This window comes from Caenorhabditis remanei, chromosome III (genome assembly GCF_010183535.1).
Source record: "Caenorhabditis remanei strain PX506 chromosome III, whole genome shotgun sequence".
Classification (NCBI taxonomy): domain Eukaryota; kingdom Metazoa; phylum Nematoda; class Chromadorea; order Rhabditida; family Rhabditidae; genus Caenorhabditis; species Caenorhabditis remanei.
Genome location: NC_071330.1, coordinates 20,943 through 36,568, shown reverse-complemented (window position 1 = coordinate 36,568; position 15,626 = coordinate 20,943). Strand labels below are relative to the sequence as shown.

Sequence of the window (15,626 nt, the reverse complement as noted above, 5' to 3'; positions counted from 1 at the left end):
GATAACTCAAAGACTACTCCAAAAAGAGCACAGTGCAAATTTTGACTCTGGGACATTGCAAACGGACATTTCGAAACCAGACGTTTCAAAACCGGACATTTCAAAACCGGTGAAACACGAATACCTTTTATTTTTGAAAAAAAAGGTATTATTGTGGTTTCAAGGGTCCGGGGTTCGACACCGGCCATAGCAAAACATTTTCGCATTATGTTTTTGGCTTTTTGGTACAAATCTGACAACCAACGGGTTCGACCGGCAATCGTGGAAAAATATTTTTGTTTTTTTTTTGTTTTCAGCTTTTTGGTACCAATCTGGAGACCATAGTTTGATCCCCACTGCGGAAAATAAAAAGTTTCTTCATTTTTCACCGGTTTCCATACTTGCAATCCGGGCCGATCCGGGCCGACGGTTTTTATTAAATAACTTTCTTCAAAAGAATCGTATCGGGTTGGTTAATAGCTCAAAAGATAGGTATTTCGACCTGCCATCAGACAAAATCAAACCAAATTTTGCAGAACATCCACAGAGGCCCCGGGCCGGCTAAAACTGCTGTCGGCCCGGCCCGGCCCGGCCCGGACACTTTTGCCCGGCCCGGCGCCTCTGTGGATCTTCATGGAAGTTTTTTTTGCATTTGTCTGATGACAGGTCGAAATACTCATCTTTTGAGCTATTAACCAACCCGATACGATTATTTTGAAGAAAGTTATTTAATAAAAACCGTCGGCCCGGATCGGCCCGGATTGCAAGTATGCCGGTTTCGAAATGTCAGGTTTCGAAAACTAGGAAATAGTCTGTCAAAAGATTGATTTCTCTCGAGGGATTCTCGAGAGATCTCTCGAGAGATTCTCGAGATATCTCTCGAGAGAAATCTCTCGAGAAATCTCTCGAAAGATCTCTCGAGAATCTCTCGAGAAAATTTCGAGAGAAATCTTTCGAAAATCTCTCGAGATATTTTCGAGAGATCTTTCGAGAAATTTCTCGAGAGATCTCTCGAGATGCTCTCGAAGACACACACTGTACGCAGCGTCTCCATTAGCTCATCACAGTTTTTACAACTGCGCTCCACCGAAATCTCCTTGAAAAATGTCTCTTTTTCTCTGAGTCTCTCAATTTCGCACGCTATTTTGTTCGGATTCGATAGAGCGCAGTTGTAAGAAGCGTGTCGCGATAAACCACTTTTAGACCCTTTTCACAAAAAAAGGTCAAAACTGGTCAAATCAAATGCATTTCCGACGACACTGTGAGATTTTCTTTCAAAATCATCCAATTCCAGAAACCTACCTCCTTAGATTTCCGAAGGAACAAGTGGGGACGGTTCTTGATTATTCCATTCAAACAATTCATCAATGTTTGCAACTCAAACAACAAGTGAGTAAATCGAATAATTCGCTTCTCTACATCATAATCAGAATATGCAGATTCCAGACGTTGGAAAAGTGTATCATCATCGGCGACTCCCGGGAGGTATTCCATCAATTTATTCTTGAAATCCAAAATGTTTCCGCGGGAAAATTGGGATCTTTGTGTTCGAAGGTATCTTGCAGACTGAAAATTGTTAAATAATTCGATATTTTCATCTAAAATTTGCAATGACTTCTTGCAGGACAGTGTCTTTTTATTCGTATAAAAGTGAGATATGTTTCGACGAAACATCGCAAAATTTTACTAAAAACTTTGGTTTTCACACCAAAAATTGAGTTTTTAATGAAAATTTGAAAAGTTTCACGACGATTTCAACCCAGTTTTTTTAATGAATAAAAAGCTGTTTTTGGGCAAGAAATATTCAGAATTGTGACTCACAGGCTTATCACAAAACATTCCATTCGAAAACACTTTCGCGATTTTAACGATTTTCTTATGATTGAATCGAACAAATTCTATCTTCCGATTGACATCTTTCGCTTTCATCTTGATAAAAAGCGCAAGAAATGCACTATAGACACCGACTTCGTGGAAAATTGAGTTCTGAATTTTTATGAATTTGTTTCATAAGCCACGCCCATTTTCCTACCGAGTGCGGATGATTTCTCAATGCAATATCCTCCAATATCACATAGAAATCTGATTTGGCCATAAATATCCCTCCTTTCAGACTCATATAGACGATCGGAGTAGTCTGAAAATATATCATTCTTATATATAAAAGACAATTGGGCGTTGTCTGAGGCGCTGTCCGCAACGGTTTTGGAAAGAGAAGAGAAACTAAGCCAGCGGGCAAAACCGAACTAGCGTGCTTTGAACACGACCGCCGCTTTAGACCACTCGGCCATGCGGGCACATTTGAAAAAGGGTTGCCACGTAAATGAGAAGAGGCCAGCCGACTGAACCCGCCGAAGGCGGGGAAGAGAGGCTGGTTTTTTATATTTTTTATAAATTATTGGAACTCACATAGAATGGAATCGCGTGTTTCGTCTCGAAATACTTGTCACTCGTCGTGAAATTTCGATAAATCTTCAGATTATCCATAAATTCTTCAGGAGATCCGTACACTTCTGAAATTCATTCAATTTTTTATTGAAATATCTAATTTCCAGCCTCGCTTACTGAACAAATCACTCGACTTTTCGAATAAAGCTTGAATCATATCGATTTCCTCTACCTTGTCGATGTCTTTCGATTCAGAACGATCGCGAAACTGCAGAAATTACACTTTTTAATTCAAAAAATTAATTTTTCCGTACCTTTTCCAATAAGTAATTGGTAGAAATCGCTCGAAGAGCGTCAGTTGCGATTGGGGGCGGAGCCATGTCGCATGTCGCCATTTCTCTGAAAAATAGTATTTTCAAAAGTTATTTTTCCATTTTTAAATGAGAAGAAACGGCTATTTTACAAAAAGTTTGCTCCGAAAACGCGATTGTCCAGCAAAAAAAGTAAAAAAAATCATAAAAAGTACTGTGATCGCGGCGAGACCCAGTGACATTATTTTGTGATGCGCCTTTAGTGTGGATTTACGAAGGAGTACGGTAATTAATTTTTCGAGTTGGAAACTCGATTTTTAAACGGAAAAACTTCAAGAAAGCTGCAATTTTTGTGTTTTTAATACAGAAAAAGTATAGGAACTTTACCCACTTGAATAATCAAAACAAGAAACATCAGAAGCCACTTTTTATAGGGAAGAAACAACAAGAACAACGGGAAAAAAGGTAACAACAAATAACAAATTAAAAATGAAAATTATAACAAAATCGGCAGAAAATTGTATCAAATTCCCAGAAGATTTCCATTGCATGCTGGGCATCAAGTGTGGTCTTTGAGCCGTTTGAATGCACACAAAAAATGGGAAAAATTATTTAGAGAAATCGAATGAAACTTTGAGAAAAATATTTCATTGGAATCTTCTCTTGCTCAGTGGGCATCTTATGACTTCTTCTCCTGACTTAATTTGACTATACTTGCAAAATTCTTTTTAAAAAACTGAATTTTGAACATTTTTCACAACATTTTTTTCCAAAAAAAAAATCTGAAAACTTTCGAAAAAAATAGAATTTATAGGAGATTTGAAGCGGCCAACTTCAAAAAATAGTATTTTAAAAGCTGCTCATTTTTCTATTGATGAATATATATTTTTAATCATGGTATCTCAAAATGCGTGAATCTATTTATGTAATCATAGCACGCTAATGTGGAATCGAACCAGCGTCTCTCCAGTTGCCGGCCCGAGACACTATCCAGTGTGCCACCAAGTCACCGCGCCACGTATGCGTCGATAGCTGTAAAGGAGTCGGCGCAGACGCAAGTCGAGAAGTTTCAGCACGATTCCTATTGAGATTTGGCTGAAAAAGAGAAGAAGCTGAAATGAAAAGAAAAGAACAACTAATACGTTTTTCATTCAATAACTGGGGGAGTGTAGTGAGTTCACAATGTGAATTTAAAAAATATAAAACAGAAATGAGAAACAATAAATGGGGGCGAGGAAAAAGATGACAACAAAAACCAATAACAATGAATACAACCTGAGTGAAATGGGGAAACGGAATCGAAAATTACTTAACAAATGAAAATTGATACGAAGACGTGACGACGGCTTAGCGCTTGTTGAAGTGTCGACTAGCTATCTGAAATTCTGATTTTGTAAAAACTGGAAAAAAAACTTTTTGAAACTTACACTAGCATACTTCTTATCGTATATGTAGTCTCCGTCTCCATCATTCGACGACGCCGCATTTCTTCTGGAAGCTTGTCGACGTGACTTCCTCACTGATGGCTCTCCAGAATCCACGTCTTCTGATGAAGACGACGTTGACTCGGCACGTCGTTTGTTTGTGCTTCTAGCTGATGATGAAGGTTCTGGAGTGTAGTCATGATCGTGAGCAAACACTTCACGTATTCTGGAAGATGGGAGATATTCTGAATCCTCCGTACTCTCCAAATCGATTCGAGCATTCTTATCGGTCCCCGACTTCTGTTCGTTCAACTTCAAAAAGTTGTTTCCTTGAATTCGATAGGTGACTTCCACTTTCTCTGGTGCAGCATCCGGAATCATTCCTCTCAGAAGACGTCCACGACTACTGAATGCAGCCTCCGGGAAGTGTTGACGACAAACCAGATTCTCTTCATCCGATTTCAATCTTTTCTCGAATTCCGCTCCCAACTTGTCAATCCATCTCGCCAATCGATCCGCTCCTCGTGGAACTCTCAACATTCCATTCCGTGCACCACTTTTCGAACAGTAACAACACACTCCTGGATTATCACAATCCTCGTGTTCCGATGGTTTGACTGTGGGAAGTTTGAAGTTCTCCTGCTCGATCACTTTGACAGTTCCATCGTGTTGATCCGCTTCGAGTACTTGTTTCCGTGGCTGACGATGTTCTTTCGGTATTATCTCCTGATCGTCGACATCGTTCGTCTCTTCCGATGGAGTACGACGAGAATATCTACTGTTTGAACCAAACAAATCGTATTTTGTCTCCTTTAAATGCTTGTATCGCTGAGCAAATTTCAAAAGAATCGACTTGAGCTGATCAAGAGTGATATGTGGTCGTAGAGCAGTTACTGTGATCAGAACATTCTCCATCTGATCCAAAGTGCAATTGTATAAATCCTCCGGACAAGACATTTTCAGCATCGAGTAAATCTCATCAAGTGTCTCTGCGTAGTGGACATGACAAACATATGCTTTGGTCTCTTTCGCCATGAACTCCTGCGCCGTTCCAAGCGTATATTCTTGACGATAGATACAACCAAGCATTATCAGAAGCTTCTCGGAGTCAATCGTGACGTTCTTCAGGCCTTGGTGATGTTCCAAGTGTCCACATACAGCACAACGGCGATTGCAACCCTTCAGTCGACTCATCATGGTTTTTCTGGAAATAATAATGATACTTTCTTCCTCTTAAAAACAAATTTTTCTGCATCTTTGTCAATGCTCTTATTCAACATTTTCGACTTTAAAACATACCTCGCGAGAGTAATATCCGAAATGTGTTCACTGAAAATGTCGTTGGGATCGTCTCCATTGAACAATTCATAATTGTCCACTTCTTCACATTTCACATCATCAGATTGTGGAAACGACGGATTCAATAAAGGCGTTGGAACGCTTCTGATTCCAACCGGAGGCGGATATTTCTGCGTATTCGCATTCTTGATCACAAACTTCTGTTGTTGGGTGAACTTCTGCACAAAGTTATGAGGCGTAATATTTTGTGGCATCGGCGCTTGTCTGTTCGGAATAATTCTTTTGAATGTAGCTCCTTGAGTGACATTTCTCATTTGTTGCAGTGACATGGGCGCTGTCACCGGAGACGGATTCTGCTGGAATTCCAGAATATTTTGTGGAGTTGGCAGCGGGCTCATTTGTGTTTGCCTCGGTGGTGATACTTCGTCTAACGGCTCTTCCTTTATCACTTTCTCCATTACGGGTTCTTCTTTCACTTCCTTCTCGAGTAAATCTACTGGTTTCTGCTCGAAGTCCACATTTTCTTGCCGCGGATAGATGACAGTAGCCGGTGGAGCCGGTCGAGAAGCAGCAGCATATAGAATCGGTGCTTTCACCTTTCCTTGCAATGGAACTTGTCTGATTGGAATCGCTTTTGGCACATTATTCAGATCTATTCCATTCAAATGAATCGGTCGCCCAGTGATCGTTCTGACTTGTCGATGTGGTGGAGTCATTCCCATTTGAAGTGGAGCAGGAAGAAAATGTTGTGGCTTCTCTTCAATTTCATATTCATCTCGATTCATAGCCATTGTCGGTGGTGGTGGGTACGACATTCCAATAATCTCCTCTCTTCGGCGTTCAGTGTTAAAATCACTTCCATGACTGTAGAGACCAAAGTGTATCTGCTTCTGAAGTCGTTTCGCAGTACTGTCAAGATTCTCCTGCATTGACTGAGTCATAGTCTCCGCTGTAGCTCCTCTTCCACGGAATTGTTGATTGATACCAGCAACCGAGAGACAATCGTCCAAGCGACCGTATGAATACTTCTTGCAAAGATGCCGGAACTTTCCGCCGCTCGAGAAGAAGTGAGATGCATCGATAGACATCGCTGGTGTTGCCACTATCTCTCTAGCCAACACTGCCAAATGCTCCATATGCAATTGACGATTTCCCCACCAGTAGAACGGACTATCCGAATCTTCAGGACGCTCCACAAACGATACTTGTCTATAGTGTGCGAATTCTTTCATCATGATATCACGACGCTCTTCTGAAGTCATCTGGGAGATATCTTGATAGAAACTCTTCTCAGAGCTAGCGTCCATTTTCACAAACTCCTCAGCGACTCGAGATTCAATCTGTTTCCACTTCAACGGAGGGAAGATATCACGATACGCGTAACGTGGATCCATAAGAGTCGCCATCTCGTATCTCGCACGAATATGAATTTGATTGAGGTAACCGAAGGAGTTATTCAACGAATCCTTGATATTCTTCTGGAATCGATAGCCCATATCGTGTGTTTGGATATATTGACGGAGTCCTTCAATAGCTGGGATGATTTGTGAGATTGTGTTGTTCGAAGAGCCCAACTCTCGACAATACTTCAAGCATTGTTGCATCAATCGTTGTAGATATATGAGATGATTGAATGTCGAGTTGTTTATATAAGCCGTTTGTTGGAACCGCTCGCAGTACTCTGTCAGTGTGTCATGCTGAAAGGGAAATAGTTGGGAAATTATTTGAAATGTCAGAATATGCTTACCAATACAAGACATCTTGTTAAGAAGACACAAGTGTTCTCCCATGGCCCCTCATCGATCATTGGAAGGTCCAAGTTGGCGTTCTTCGAGAGCTGCATTCTGAAATCAACAAGGTTTTTAGTGGTTTTGGGAGGGAAACGCTAAAAAGTTTAATTTTACTGTAAAATTTTTCAATTTTTCATTGAAAATGTGAACATTTCTGATGATTTTTCGGCATTTCTTCTAATTATGAATGATAGTCGAACATTTGACGTTTTCGGCAAAAAAATTTGAACTTTGGCGCCAACGTTATGAAAATATCGAAATGAAACACTGCGTTGACAAACATTCTGAACGAAAACTTTTAATATTCGCTTCAGCTTTTCAGCATTAAATTTCGGTATTTTCATAATTCTTCACGCTTTTCACTGTGAAAAACGGCAAAACAATTACAAACCTTCTGAATTTACTGTACAACTCGGCATCTCTCTTCACAAATCGAATGAATTCTCTCAACGAAGTGAGCCCATCCGAGAATTCTTGAATCTTCATGAGATCCGCAATGAACATTGACATATAATTATAGAAACAAATGTGATATCGCTTGATGACTCCACTGTTTGCCACCAAATTGTAGATTTGATCATTGGGACACACTATACTTGTGAACTTCACATTCGAATATGTGTGATTGTTGACAGCGCGACGGATGGAGATGAGAAGACTTTCCGCGTCAGGTCTGAAAATATTAGAATGATTTTTCTCTCTGATCAAGACCCGGCTTCAAAAACTGTCTCTTTTTTTCCAAATTGTGACCATTATTGTTGAATTTTCAGAATTTCTTCTAATTCTGAACGATAGTCGAAAATTTGACTTTTTCGCGAAAAAAATTGAAAATTGAACTTTGGCGCCAATTTACCCGGGCCGGGTTTTGACAACTATGAAATTTTCAGATTTTTAGAAATTCAAAACTTTCCAGCTTTAATTTCGCCTAATTTCACTATAAATATCTCATTTTTAACTAAAAACTCTCCAGTTTCCCCGCACGAACGACATTTACACTATTCCCATTTCTCCTCTCTTCTATTTCTCTTCTACAAACACCATTCTCTCGCATTTCTCCCGAATAGACTCACTCGCTTAACAATAGTTTCCTCAAGTACACAATGTTCTTCCTTTCATACAAATCATCAAAATAGTGTATCGAAAAGACGAGATACTTTTCATCATCATTTCCAGCGACATCTATCGTCACTCCCAATGGACCGACGGTTTTCTGGAAGTTGACAAGCGGCTTTGTCAATGAATTCTGCTTCTCCACATATTTGAACATCGAATCTTCTTCTGGCAGAGCACAACTCGGGTTGAGATGTCTGAGAAGTTCTCGGAACGGCAAGGAGTGAATTGCATCGAACGGGATTCCAGTACTTGCGAAGAATTTTGATAGATACTCCGTCGTCTTCGGATCCACGTCCAACTCGGCCTTTGGTTCCGATACCGGTGCCACGATGCGATGCCTTAGAATTCCTTTGGCTTTGACTGGTGGAGGACGGTAGACTTGAGGGATAGCATTAGGAGGTGGAAGTGGTGGAGGTTTTGTGGTGAGACGAGCTTGTTGTAGTGTTTGCATGGATGTCTGGAAAAGAAACACGTTTTTTCGACGACGGAAGATCATTTTTCAGGAGATTCAAGAAAATCGTTACATTTCAAAACAATTATCATTAGAGCGCATTTCCGAGTTTCTTAATTACGAATTTCAGCTTATTTTGGAGATCTAGATTATTTCGTATTGGTGCAGCTTAAACTATAGAAAACTCATATGAAAATCAAACTAAATCGCACAACAAACGTTCGGGGGAAAGTCCGCAACCACTATGTACGCAAACACCGATTCTCCACTAGTACATTTTGAATGCGGGGGGTCACACACACCAGCTGACTTCAACCGCTACGCAACCGCAACGCGATGTCTCTCTATGGGGAATTTGAATCCCTGGTTTTGGGAAAATTTTTGAAAATTTTTAAAAGAGAAAAGTGAGATGACCGTGAAAGTTTGTTCAGGGAAAAATAAGAGAATCTAAAAAAAATTAAACTAATTTTCAAACTTGTCCGTCAGAAATGGAAGTTTTCAGTTAAATTTGACATGTTTTTACAGAGAAAACTATGAAATTCGGTATTATTGACAAAGAAAGCATTTGAGATAGGTACGAAAAAAATGTAACTATTTTCAGAAATTCCAAACAAAAAAGGTTTTTTCAGAGAAAAATCTTGTGAAAAAATGAGAGAAAATGAGTTTTCGAATACATATTCGAAGTATTTCGAAGCACAGTCAATCATAAATTATTGGTAATCCTGTCCTGGCTGAAACTTTGCTGAAAACTCATCGAAAATCACATTTTATAGCTCAAAAGTTTCGCTTAAAGCATCTTTTTACACTTTCGTAAGAAAATTTCAAGAAATTGATTCGAAAAATCAACAAAAAACAAGAAATTGCACTGAAAATTTTGCAAAAATCAAAAAATGCGCCAAGTGGTTTGCTGGTGCGTTTCTTAGTGTGCTTGCGCATTTCTCGTGTTAAGGCCGGTGGTCTTGAAAAAATCAATTTTCTGAGAGAAAATATGATAGTTTCAGAATAAAAAGATTTAAAAAGCATTAAAACAAAATATTATACCAATGACTCATTTCTGGTCAAAGAAAAAACACGGCAATTGACTGAAAAACCGGGGAATAATGTTTATCATGACAAATATATTATTTACAGGGTAATTGTTACAAATATCAGTGAATTTTCAAATTTTCTTCCAGAATGAGTCAATTGTTGCCACTTTCCGCTTCGCCACCGTCTTTTGCTCTTGAGTTTTCCGCTTTTTCGATTGAACCTTCCCTCCCGACGTCTTCTGAATCTCCGGCTTCTTCGCCTTCTTCTCCACAGTCACACAAATCAAATCGGGACCGTCCGAGGTGTCGCCCATCTTCAGAATACACTCATCGACGTGGCAATTCAGAATTTCTAGTTGACTTTCGACGTCTTCGCCACAAATTGGGCACGGGCGGGTGTCCATCATTATAATATCGTTGTCATCTGAAGACATGACGTCTTCTGAAGCCATTTGTTGCTTTTTCTCGTTCCAGAAGTCGGTGATCTGTAAATTTCAATTTGGGTGTCTGTGCATCCAGAATTCCAGATGTCCTTCGTCACTTACCGTTTTACTCTTCTTCTCCTCCTCAAACACCAGCTGTGACAGCCTCACTCCCAATAATCGAATCTCTTTTCCTCTTTCTCTTTCCAGTAATTCCATCGAATACTTCTGTATATCATCGAGTGATGTCACCACTTCAGAAGGTGTCAGTGACCGTGTTAACACATCAAACGACGACAATTTCAGCTTCAATGTTATCGTTTTTCCTCCTGTTACTCCTGATTTCCGGATGTCCTCTTCCAACATTCTACAGATTTCTGCGTGCTCGGCAATGAGAATTTTGAAATCTGATGTTGGCGAGAATGTGCGCTCCACCGAAATACTCTTCCGACGAGGATCCGATGAAGATGGGCGGCCTGGAAGACCAAGGGCGGTACGGAGAAACGATTCTTGAGCCAATGGGGAGAAGCACAGTGGGAAGAGAGCTTTTTTGAACAGCATATCTCCAACAGTTCGAATTTCCATCGATTGAAGGTGCGCTTCAGAGACCCGACCGATTCCACCAACCTGAAAAAGTAACGAGATTTCATGGGTTCAATATTTAGCACGACACTCTTGTGCTCTACCGAAACCAAAGAAAATTGCGTACAAAATTGAGAGATTTAGAGAAAAAGAGACATTTTTCAAGGAGATTTCGGTGGAGCGCAGTTGTAAGAACTGTGCTGAGCTAATATATCTGAATGATAATTTTATGTGTTTCAAGTCTGGAAAACTCTTCATTTACAACAAAAACCTCATTTCATCTCACCTTTCGAATTGGCAACTCTTCCAAAAACTCCAAAATCTTCTCCCGATCATTCTCCAATACAAACTGCCCATTCGGTTTATTGAAATCCGAACATATTTTAGCCAGCATGAAATTCGCTGCAATTCCAGCGGAACAAGTCAATCCAGTGAGTTGTTCAACTCGAAATCTGATCTCTCTGACAATTTCCTCACGCCCAACACCAAATTCCACGTCATCATAATAGATTATTCGAGTTTTTGCGCATTTCGGGCACTCGGAAGAGTCGATCTCGATGTTTTCAGAATCCGGAGGGTCGGTGACACGTGGCAGCCAACAGGGACAATCTCCGCCGTATCGATGTCGTTTTAGTACTCCTGGAATGGGAATATTCAATATTTATAAGTTGTAAACGTCCAAATTGGAGCTATGGCGATATTTTCAAAGGTTTTTCACGCGTTTTGTCATTTTCGTTATAACTTCGCTGATTTTTTTTTTGTTTTTCATCATAATTTTCACAAAAATTTACGATATTTGTTGAAATTTTGACCAAAATTAGTCAAAGACTCAACTGTATAAATTCAGCTTTTCATTGAAATTTGAAAAAATGGTAGAAAATTTGTAATTTTTGTTAAAATGTTAATCTTTTGTCAACATTGTTAGACTTTTTTAAATTAATTTCAATCTTTATTTTCAAAACATGTGTTTCCGAGCGTCCAGATGTCTGTATGTCTGTGTCTCCCGTACTTTTTTCGGTCCTCATCGTCACATAATCAGTCAAATCGATATAAGCCTCATCCAGTGACATCATCCCCACATCTCCATCATATTCCATAAAGATCTCCGAGAATTGGCGACTGACTTTTGAGTATTTCGAGTAATTTCCGGGTACCAGAGTGAGATTTGGACACAACTTTTTCGAAATGAATCCTGGCATTCCGGCGCGGACACCAAATCGACGGGCGAGATAGTTCGATGTGCTCTGGAAGTGTTTTTTAAGAATAAATCATTAAATTTTAATTCGCCAACTCACTAGCATTGCCGACGATCCAACTGCCATCGGAACCGTCCGAAGTGCTGGATTATCTCTCATTTCGACCGCTGCGAAGTAAGCATCCATGTCTATACAAACACAGTCTCGACTCAAATCTCTTCCAGCTTCCAGCTTGTTTTCTAGGTTTTTCATCTGAAAAATAACCAATTTCCGTCAGTTTTCGATACGGAAATCCACCTACAAAGAGCTCAGCACCTTGTCTCTCTTCCCTCGTCGCTGATTCCAATCGATTCTTGATTTCCGATACTTTTTCATCAATTCGTTGTTGTTGTTTCTTGGAGAATGAAGAATACGAGCCAGACGTGTTCTCTTCGATGATTTTTGTGATTTTCTGCTTGTCCAGACCGGTCATTCCAGCTTTGTTATCGTTAAATGTCAGCATTTTCAGTGATTTTCGACTGGAAATTCATTTTATTTCATTTTGTTACAAGAAAAACCATTAAAATTCAAAAAACCCTCGTTGAAATCGTCAAAAGTTGCCCAGACTCCGCCCATTTCTGTGCATTCTACCGTGACGGTGTTTGCGGAATTTCGCGGAATTTTTTTTTCATTTTGGCAATTTCGTACTGAAATTAAAGGTTTTCTCATACTTTAAGTACTTTTTTTGGATTTTTAAATACATTTTTGTTTTCAGGGTACTCGAAATGTTTGTATTGAACCGATTCCATCGAGCAGCGCCACTTCTAGCGCAAGTTTCAGTGCCAACAACGTCCGCCACTAAAACTGGTTTGTTTACCCGTTTCCGTTTGGTTTTTTAACATTATTTCCTGATTTTCTAATAAATTAACTTCCAGTTCAACTACACACAACGAATGCACTCAGCAAAGAAGACTACTACAAAACGCTGGGTGTCGATAAAAAGGCTGATGCAAAATCCATTAAGAAGGCGTATTTTCAGGTGAAATCGGGTTTCAGAAGCAGTTTTTGTAATAAAATGAAGATTTTCAGCTTGCCAAGAAGTACCATCCAGATGTGAACAAAACGAAAGAAGCGCAGACGAAATTTCAAGAAATTTCTGAAGCCTACGAGGTAATTTTTGCAAAGAAAATAACGTTTTGACTTAAACACCATAAGAAACTTTGTTCAAACTTTCAAAACTTTTCAATAATTGACAAACACTGCTTAATCTTGCTCAACAATCAAAAATTCATATTCTAGGTGCTCTCCGATGACACAAAACGACAAGAATACGATGCATATGGCAGTGGCGGCGGACCGACGGGTGCTGGAAGAGCCGGCGGAACTGGAGGAGGATTTCATTATCACGGAAACGTTGATGTTAATGAAATCTTTAGGAGAGCTTTCGGTGGTGGTGCTGGTGGCGGTGGAATGGTGAGTTTTGGTAGAAATCATCCAAAATTGTACTGTTTTTCTAAATTTTTCATTTTCAGGGCGGTTTCAATTTCGACAACTTTGCACAAAGCACATTCGGACATTCGGCTGCTCAAGAGATGGTAATGGATATTTCTTTCGAAGAAGCCGTACGGGGAGCCACTAAAAACGTGTCTGTCAACGTCGTCGAAGATTGTTTAAAGTGTCACGGAACACAAGTGGAGCCAGGGTTCAAGAAGACGTCGTGCCCGTATTGTAACGGTACTGGAGCGATTTCTCAACGTCTTCAAGGCGGATTCTTCTATCAGACGACGTGTAATCGATGCAGGGGTAGTGGACATTATAATAAGGTATTTTCAATCATTTTCTCTGTATTTTACACCAAAAATCTTATTTTTCCAGAATCCATGTCAAGAATGCGAAGGAGAAGGCCAAACTGTGCAACGTCGTCAAGTGTCATTTAACGTTCCCGCCGGCACGAATAACGGAGATAGTCTCAAGTTTCAAGTTGGCAAAAATCAAGTATTCGTTCGCTTCAATGTGGCGCCATCGCTGAAATTCCGACGAGAAAAAGACGATATTCATTGCGACGTGGAGATTTCGTTGGCGCAGGCGGTGTTGGGTGGAACGGTGAAAGTGCCGGGTATCAGTGGAGATACTTATGTTCATATTCCAGCTGGAACTGGTAGTCACACGAAAATGAGGTGAATATTTGAAGGAGAAGTGAGAATATCACGGTTTACAGACATTTCTGATGACATTTTGAAGATAAAAATTTGTCAGATAAAGCTAGAAAACTCGCAGAAATCTCACAGCAAACCCCGATTTCTGTACAAGAGCTGTATTAAAATCCGATTTTGAAGCAATGTGCAGACCCGCAATCAGATACAGAATCCTTTGAATATTCCCCCACAAAAACCAACACATTTTCTTGCAGATTAACTGGTAAAGGTGTAAAACGACTGCATTCGATAGGCCACGGTGATCAATATATGCACATTAAAGTGACGGTTCCGAAGTATTTGACAGCTGAACAGAAGGCAATAATGTTGGCATGGGCGGCGACGGAGAAGTTGAAAGATGGAACGATTAAGGGATTGGATACGGTGGATGAGAAGAAGAAGAAGAGTGAGAAAGTGGAGAAGAAGACGGAAGGTAAGAGATTTTTCAAGCCGTGGATTCCACCCGTTTTTCGCTGTTTTGCATTCTTTCTGATGCATCTATCTATAATTTCCTCAATGAATCGTTCTTGTAGGTGCATCAGAATCCACGCAAAACAGACGAAAACAGGAGGAACCGGTGGCCGAGAAGGCGGAGACTGTTGACGAGAACGAAGAGAACGAAGGGTTCTTTGGGAAAATGAAGCGGAAGATTTTTGGGTAATTCTAGATGGTTCTGAATCTTCTGAAAATTGGAAATATGATACGAAGCACGTTTAGACTGAGTAACACTGATTTTGTTCATTGTTTTGTAATATTGTGTGTTACTAGTGCCAATCAGTTTCTACACGAAATAAAACCTTGTCAAGCATGAACCATATATATATATATATTTAGCTTTGTACGATCGAATAGAAATTTTTAATTTTCTGCTCTTTGAGCACCTACAGTACTACCGTAACCTGGAGCCAGGTCCCCAAACTTTTTTTATGGGTTACTAAAAGTCTATAGTATGTTTGATTGAAATTTCTAGGTTGTACCATCCATACAGACCCTAGGCACACACCCTTTGGTGCCATGCTCGAGTCTCAAATAGAACGCGTCATATACTTTTCGAGGAATTGTGATTTAATTGTGAATAAACTGAAAAAAATTGACAATTTTCCAACGGAGCTGTACATTTTTGCAGTCTGATGTGACAATCGAATTCTCGTTGTCTATCTGTACGTCTGTTTATCTGTACTGTTTGGAGATGTCTCAATTACTTTATGAGGCTATTCACGTCCGGAAAAAAAAACGTTTTCCCCTCATTTACTGGAAAAAACAGCGAAAAGGACTGTTTTTTCTGGATGCGAATACCCCTATAAAGTGAATGAGACATCTCCATAACAATACAGATAAACGGACGTACAGATAGACAGTGTCACATCAGACTGCAAAAGTCTATAACCTCCTTGGAAAATTGTCAACTTTGGAGTTTATCGACAGAGAAACCAAAGTTTTCCCCGAAAAAAAGTCATTCAATTATTATT

The 15,626-nt window shown here is 39.8% G+C and overlaps 2 protein-coding genes across 2 annotated transcripts; both read right to left on the bottom strand.

The window, feature by feature from the left end:
- Window positions 1-4,025: 4,025 nt before the first annotated feature.
- GCK72_008154 (uncharacterized protein) lies at window positions 4,026-8,755 on the bottom strand (the record flags this gene model as incomplete). Its single annotated transcript, XM_003102074.2, has 6 exons — window positions 4,026-4,055; window positions 4,106-5,306; window positions 5,402-7,098; window positions 7,149-7,245; window positions 7,583-7,864; window positions 8,262-8,755. 6 exons carry the CDS (start codon window positions 8,753-8,755, stop codon window positions 4,026-4,028), a joined length of 3,801 nt encoding a protein of 1,266 aa, XP_003102122.2.
- A 1,159-nt stretch (window positions 8,756-9,914) lies between these two features.
- GCK72_008153 (uncharacterized protein) lies at window positions 9,915-12,485 on the bottom strand (the record flags this gene model as incomplete). Its single annotated transcript, XM_053726668.1, has 6 exons — window positions 9,915-10,268; window positions 10,329-10,832; window positions 11,074-11,426; window positions 11,797-12,031; window positions 12,083-12,235; window positions 12,285-12,485. 6 exons carry the CDS (start codon window positions 12,483-12,485, stop codon window positions 9,915-9,917), a joined length of 1,800 nt encoding a protein of 599 aa, XP_053586245.1.
- Between the last annotated feature and the right edge of the window lie 3,141 nt (window positions 12,486-15,626).